Raw genomic sequence first — 8,200 nt, forward strand, 5'->3', positions numbered from 1 at the left:
ATCTAAAGTTAGTATAAAATTGCATTCCATCTGAACTGAATAACTAAAAGCAATTGGGTTGCAATTAAGTCACACTATAATATTAATTTTAAAACTAACTGGACAGAGTTTGGTGGTGCATGCCCTCTAATTTGGGAGACAGAGGCAAATAATCAGTAAATTCAAAGTCATTCTCAGTAACAGAGGCCAACTTAGGTGATATAACACCCTGTCTCAAATACCCAACAGAAAAGGTGTGTATGTGTGTGTATGCATGGTATAAAGATAACTCAGTCCAAGTCCCAGAACCCACATAAAAATGTCAAGCATGTGGTGGTAGATCCTTGTAATGCCAGACCTTGGTAGCCAGGCAGAGCCAGAGGCTGACTAAAATGACTAGGAGGATGGCTCCTAACAGCAATTCTCACGGCTGACCTCTAGTGAGTTAGTGAGAGGGAGAGCGAGGGACAGGCACATAAATGAAGAGTGTGTTACAGAATAATACAGAAAGTATCTCTGACAGTGATAGAAGGTTGAAAGAGGCCTCGGTCATTAGTTGCTCACAAGCAAAACACCAGGGACTTAGTGGGGAAGGAGTTCTTTAAAAGTTAAGCAAGCAAACACAGTGGTACTGAGAGGTGACTCAGAAGTTCAGAGTACTTATTGCTAATTAGATCCCAGCACCTAAATCAGGCAACAAACACTACCTGCAATCTCAGCACCAAGGAATCTGACACCTTTTACTGGATTCCTTGGACACACGCATGCGTTCTCATGCACACACACACACCAAAATCGGTGAAAAAATTATTTTCAAATTACACACTACTAAAGAACACCAAGGGGACAAAAACATAAAAGATCAATGACAAAGATATTTGTTTAAAACCAACAAGGTAGCCCCATGCCTGTAATTTGAGCACTTGTGTGTGTGTGGGGGGGGGGGGGAGACCAGAATCAGGAGCAAAGACAGTCTAAACAGAGACATTCAAACTTTTTCATGGAAAAAAGTATATTAAGTATATTAAGACTAAACAAATTAGCCAGGTGGTGGTGGCAGACACCTTTAATCCCAGCACTTAGGAGGCAGAGGTAGGCAATTCCAACAAGACCCTGTTCCCTTAAGTTTCAGAGGACACTGTGGTTAAGTGCCCTGTCTCCAATTTCAGAAGAATGAGAATCCATGCTGGACTGGGAACCCCACATGCTTTCCTTCCCGACCCTCCCCGCCCAGGCTGCTCTGCCTACTGTTTACATTAATTAGTTTGCTTCATCAATTCCCTTTCTATATATCCCCAATAACATATCAAATCCTCTAATCAAACCAATGAGCTAGTTGCTGCTGGACTACCAGCTGTTTGTTGGCCACAGAGCTGGAGGCGCCAGACTACCTACCAAACATGTTCAGATGGTGAGAACCAGCAGCACCTCAGAGGTACCACGACTGCCTTCGGTAATCAACCACTTGTGTCTCCCGAGTGTTAAGGTGATGCCATGATGATGGGAAAGGAACAGGTGCTTTAAGGTTCACTTATGTAAAGATAAGCTTAACTGATAAGGAGAAAGTGCTTTGAGACATTTAAAAAATAAAGCAATTGCCAGATTTCTCTCATTGTGCTACTGTTATTTTAAGATTCCAAAATTCATAGACTTAACCCATTAACTGATGAAATTCTGATAAGCTTAATCTAGCTCTGGCAAAATACTAAACATCATATTATCACTCACTATATGATCATAACTACAAGATCGGGATTTTAAATTCCCTTTGGCTGTTTTCTAACACTAGACTTAAAAGGTGCCTTTCATTGTGCTAAAAACATGTCACAGTTTTCTGGATAGAAGGAAGAGTGTCAATGCTTCCAACCCAAATCATTTCAGGTGTGCGTATACTGCCATTTCTAATGTGCTTAAAACTTACCTTTTCACAAATCCAAAGAATTCTTGTATGTTCCAGGAAGTTGACTTGGATTTACCTCAAACAGGTCAGATGTGTACCCCTCAATTACCAGAACCTAAGAAAATTGTTTTCCCTACACTTAACCTTGCCCTCTCTTCTGTCAGCACTTCACCAAGTCTAAAAGGCACTGGACAGTTCCATGGAGCCTGGACAGTGGCAAGACAACATGGCCAGCTTCCCAGTTTTCCCAGGTCCCCTCTCCCCAAGATTTCGATACCCACAAATAGCAGGAAGCAGTCTCAAGAACTCAGGGCCCTCATTTCCCTAACCTACCATGCCTAACTTCTCATCTTTTGTTTTGAGGTTTTTTTGTTTTGTTTCGTTTGTGGGTTACTCCTCCCCCCAGACAGGGTTTCTCTGTGTAGCTTTGGTGCCTGTCCTAGAACTCACTCTATAGACCAGGCTGGCCTCGAACTCAGAGATCACTGACTCTGTCTCCCAAGTGCTGGGATTAAAAGTGTGCACTGCCACCACCCAGTCCCACCTTTTTTTAATAAATAAAAAGGGATGTTAATATCCAGGCACATCTGGTCCTGCACTTTGGGGAACCTGGCAGAGTGCATCACCCCTGCACACATGACAGGCAGTTACTCCATCCCTTTAAAAGGTGAAACTCTGCCTACTTCTCTCTATTCTCTTCCTCTCCCTCTCTCCCACCTGCCCCTCGCCTCGCCTCTCTCTTCTCTTCTGCAGCTCCTGCACCCAGAGTCTCCCCCTTCTTCCCCCTTTCTCCATTCCCTTTCCCTTAATGAAAACCCCTCCAGGTGAGCTCTGTCACACTGCATCTTTCTCTCACGTGTCGCTTTTTAAACTACAACACAACTCCCACTTGGGTATCAGGGAACCAAACTCAGGTCCACATGCTTATGCAGCAAGAGCCCTTACCCACTACATCATCTACCCAGATCCCCCACACATACAACCCTCAAAAAAATAAAAACAGAGAAAAAAGTGAGACATAAAGGTTATGAGCTCATTACCAATGATAGAAATTAAAATATTATATTAAGCAACATATCTTATTTTGTATGCTGATTCTATGTTTGTATGAGCATGTATGTGATGCATGTGTACAAGAGCACATGTGGAGGCCCCGTAAGGTGTTCTGCTCGACTACTTTCCACCTTATTCCTTTGAGATGGGAGATCTCATTGAACCTGGAGCTAGTCTGGTGCAGCAGCCTAACGAATCCTCCTGTCTTCACCACCCACAGCACCCATAGGCTTGTTAAGACTAAATCTAGCTTTTTACATGGGTGTTGGGATTCAAATCCAGGGCCTCATGCTGGCACAGCAAATGCTCTTATCTACTGAGCCATCTTTCCAGCCCCTAAATGTATCTTGAATATATCAAATACATAAGAATGGGTGTCTAAGAGTATTGAAAGGAAGCGAAATGAGGACTGGAAATAAAAGAGAATGAATAAAAATCATAAAAGAAGTGTACAAAATGGGATGATGATATGCACCTTCCGCGAGGTGGGGCTATTTATTTTCAAGGTAGAATTGGGGGACATGAGGTCTAGGAGGAACCAGGGATTACCTAGTTTAAGGATTTCAAGGGACCAGATGCTTGTCTTTGATATTGCAAAAGATAAACACTTTGCTATATAAACAGTAACTGTGCAAACATATTTACTGAACTTTTGCACAAGATAAATTAAAGCCTTCAAACTCTTAACTAATAATAGCATTTTGTGTGTGTGTGTGTTTTCTTAAGGTATGGTCTCACCAAGTTGTTTAATTGTGCCTCAAACTTTGATTCTCTTACCTTAGCCTCTCAAGAAGCTTAGCTTACAGGACTGGCTAATTTTTAAAATATTACTTACTTTATGAGTATTTTGCCTGCATGTTATGAATATACATCATGTGCACCAGATTCTCCTGGAACTGGAGTTACTTATGGTTGCAGGGCTACCATATGGGTGATTGGAATTGAACCCAAGTCCTCTGCAAGAGCAACAAACACTAAATCACTGAGCCACCTTTCCATTCCCTTTCACAGGCTGATTTTTATTTTTATTTTATTTTATTTTTTTTTTTTTTTGGTTTTTCGAGACAGGGTTTCTCTGTGGTTTTGGAGCCTGTCCTGGAACTAGCTCTTGTAGACCAGGCTGGTCTCGAACTCACAGAGATCCGCCTGCCTCTGCCTCCCGAGTGCTGGGATTAAAGGCGTGCGCCACCACCGCCCGGCTACAGGCTGATTTTTAAATAACATGCTAAAATAATCACAGCCAAGTAGGTAACATGACAAGTTCTTATCACTTTAGTATAAAACAAAAATATTTTAATTCACACACACAGTTTTGTTTTGTTGAGACAGGGTCTCACTATGTAGCTCTGGATGACCTACGCTGGCCTCAAACTCTTGATTTTCAGGCCTCAGTCTAGTGGGTACTGAATTACATGTACTACCACATCCAAATCAGCCCAATAGTATTTTTTGTTGTTGATTTTTTTTTTTGAGATAGACTTTGTAAATCAGATTAGCCTTAAATTTGAGGCGATCTTCCTGCCTCTGCCTCCCAAGTGCAAGGATTAGAGGCATGAGCCACCATGGCCATCTCTAAAAGTTTTCTTGATGTTGTTAATTTAGACCTAAGAAAGGAAGAAATCTTTTCAGTGTCAGAACTTGAAACTTACTGCTTTACCCACATCATGTTCCCTCCACAAAGTGCTCACCATGTTCTTCAAGATACGCCTGCAGCCGATTGATAAGATCTTGCTTTATTCCCTTGGTCTCTAAACCACGAGCAAGACATTCTTGCTTTAGTTCAGCAAGCTGGGAAAAAAACAAACAAACAACTTTTTTAACTCCTATGAATGAAAAGAGATGGTTCTCAGAAGGAGAAGAAGATGATGATGAAGGTCAGTTCCCAATTGCAAGTACTATCCCTGACCAAGATTCTAAATCCACAAAGGTAGCTTACTTTCCCTTCAACAACACTGGGAAAACACACACACATACACACACTAAAATAAAATTGTAATCTATTTGAACGATTGTTTTTTTAATAATTAAGGGGAGACAGTTCTAAAAGATTACTCTATCAGCAACATGGAGGGAGGGAAAAATCAATCTTCAATCAGAAAATCCAGTGTCCTAATGGCAGATTCTCCCTACCATCCAGCTATGGTTTTACAGTATGGTAGTAGCAGGTCTTCCCAACACAGTTTCTGTGTCAGAAGCTTGGTCCTGAGTGTAGTCGTGCTGGGACTATTAAAAAGTAGAACAGGAGCTAAAAAGATGGTTCAGCAGTTAAGAGCATTGGCAGCTCTTCCAGAGGTCATGAGCTCAGTTCCCAGCAACCACATAGTAGCTCCTAGTCATTTATAATGGGATTTGATACCTTCTTCTGGCATGCAGGTGTGCTGCAGATGGATCACCATTATACATAAGATAAATATAAAAAAATTAAACTGAAAAGACATTTTTGCCAAGCAGTAGTAGCGCACATCTTTAATCTCAGCACTTGGGAGGCAGAGACAGGAGGATCTCTGTGAATTTGAGACCAGCCTGGTCTACAGAGCAAGTTCCAGGTGGATCCAAAGCTACAGAGAAACCCTGTTTCAAAAAACCAAACAACAAACAAAAATAGGCAGAGCAGCTTGATCAAGTGGCACACCATAGTAATCCTACCAATTGTGAGGTGGGAGCAAGAGGATCAAGATTTTAAGGCCAGCAAAAACATCCACCCTATCCCCCCCCCCCCCCCGCCAAATGTGGAGCTTACTGGGAACTTCATCCTAGGAAGGAATTAATACAGTTATTTAGGCTAATTCTCCAAACAATGAGTTCATATAAAAGAGTAAGAGTGGCCTGGTATGGGCCTGTAATCAGGATGTGGAGGCAGAGAGACCAGGAGTTCAACACCAACCCAGGTCAGCTTGGATTCATTACATGGGACCCTGCCCTAAACTCCCACCTCTGGCTTTCAGTTCCTCAAAACTGCTGCGACCATTATGTCATCTACTACAAGGCTGTTACCAGAGCAACATTATGCTGCTGGGGCTTTCAGTTTCCAAGATTGGGAAATAAGGAAAGTACAACCTCAGGTATTTTGCCATAATGGTAGAAAATTGACTAATAAACACCTATTATCCCAAAAGTGCTATTACATATACCATATATGCATCTATAAAAATAATCATTTCAGAATTAGAAGTTCAGCTGGCTTAATATCAACAATGAACTAACTAAAGGACCTCTCCTTTAGTTAAATATATCACAAGAAGAAATTCAACACCCTCCCATAGTCTATAGTATTTAGGTTTTTACTGTGCTGTTCCTATGTTGTACATCAAGTCCAGAACCTTATGCAAGATGAGCAATTACTCTACCTCTAGAGCTATATATACCACAGTCCTATTACACATTTTAAATCACACAGCAGCTATGATTTCCCATGACAGAGCTGCACAAAATTAGACCACATCAACTCCTTGCCATGCAAGAGCAAGGGCATTCTGGGGATCCTCTCTGAGGGTTTACAGTTAATGGCCTATGGGGGATTTCTTCAGTGGTGTAACCAACAGTAAGTGCCCCTGCCATAATGAAAACTCACTGGATCATAGGGGAAAAAACCAACTACATAAGTAAAAGGGGGACTAGTTGGGAGGAGAAGGAAGGTTGGTGGGAATGAGAAGAGGGCAAGAGAAGGTGGGGGTACCTAAATATGATCAAAATACATTATGTACATGTATAAAGATACCATATGAAACTCATTTTTTCATTTACAAACAATATATGCTAATAAAAAATTTTAAATATTAACATATGAAAGATGCCAGATGGCAGAAAGACTGGAAATCCTAGCTCATCAGGATTGTCTTGTAAGGGACAGAGCACGCCTGAGAAATGCACATAGCACACAAATGTAGAGCAGGTACCTCCTGCATAGTGATGTATAAGGGGCCACGAACTGGGGATTCAGGGTTTCTGAGCTGTGGACTATCCCAGTTCTCTCACCCATTCCATTGTCAGAGGTGTCTCCCTTTTTCTTAACAAACTGTCTCCATTTCTACCAAACACACACTTTTTCAATCAGTAAAAATGTATACTTACCAACCTTACAGACTATAGAAGGAATACTGATGGGTAACTGACAGAACTAGGAGAGAAGACACCCACATCAGAAGTCTCAAAATTGTCTGTAACTCCTGCTATACAGTGAATTTAACAACCTCTTCTTTCCTCCTTGGACCCCTCTGGTCACCTGAATCACACGCACAATGCTCATACACAGACACTAATTAAAAAACAATTTTTAAAAGTTTGTTGTGCTATTATGTCTCCTAGGAATGTCAGGAGCTGCACTATTAAAGTCTCGACATGACTGCCTAACAAGAGCTGACAACAAACACACTAACACGGAGGGAGGGGCAAGTCAACAGCTCACAAAGAACTACTGGCAACTAAGGAGTTCTGAGAGTGGGAGAACAGTCTTCCCCAGAGACGAGCATAACAACCCCAAAAACACACAATTAAGGAATATTATACAGACTGAGCAGGTTGTACTTATGTACTTAGGTGTGTTTATGTAGAGAGAAAGACATACACATGTAACAACAATTAATGAAAAAGAGGCCATGAATTTGAAAAAGGGGTATATGGAAGAGTATGGAAAGAGGTAAAGGAGGGGGTAAATGATGTGATTATATTAAAATCTCAAAAACTAAAAGAAATATTTTTAAATTTAAAAAGAGGAGTATAACTCAGCAGAAGTTATGTATGTATAGCTGCTATGTATGAGCGGGAGGAGATGGCACATACAAGTCTGTAATCCCAGGACTCAGAGGATAGAAGCTGGAGAATCAGAAAAGACCAAGAAAAGACCAAGGCATCCTCAGCTAGATAATGAGCTTAAGATAAGCCTGAGTTATGAGACCCTATTTCAAAAATAAAAATAAGTAGGTATATATGTGAAATCTTCTATTTAAGAATCAACTCTTGCCGGGGAGTGGTGGTGCACGTCTTTAATTCCAGCACTCGGGAGGCAGAAGCAGGAGGACTCTGTGAGTTCGAGGCCAGCCTGGTCTACAAGAGCTAGTTCCAGGACAGGCTACAAAATTACAAAGAAACCCTGTCTCAAAAGACCAAAAACCAAACCAAACCAACAAAACAAAAAAAAAGAATCAACTCTCCAATAACATAAAAACTAGTTGAGGGCCGGGCGATGGTAGCGCACGCCTTTAATCCCAGCACTCGGGAGGCAGAGGCAGGCGGATCTCTGTGAGTTCGAGACCAGCCTGGTCTACAGAG

General features: G+C 41.5%; 1 protein-coding gene across 1 annotated transcript in view; it reads right to left on the reverse strand.

Moving 5' to 3' along the window:
* Nucleotides 1–8,200, reverse strand: part of Sarnp (SAP domain containing ribonucleoprotein) — a 57,412-nt gene that overhangs the window by 44,011 nt on the left and 5,201 nt on the right. Inside the window, exon 2 of the mRNA XM_005371154.3 lies at nt 4,621–4,720. Coding sequence (XP_005371211.1) covers nt 4,621–4,720 — 100 coding nt within the window. The remainder of the gene's footprint in view (nt 1–4,620; nt 4,721–8,200) is intronic.

The sequence above is a fragment of the Microtus ochrogaster genome, unplaced genomic scaffold, assembly GCF_000317375.1.
Source record: "Microtus ochrogaster isolate Prairie Vole_2 unplaced genomic scaffold, MicOch1.0 UNK99, whole genome shotgun sequence".
In the NCBI taxonomy this organism is placed as follows: Eukaryota; Metazoa; Chordata; class Mammalia; order Rodentia; family Cricetidae; genus Microtus; species Microtus ochrogaster.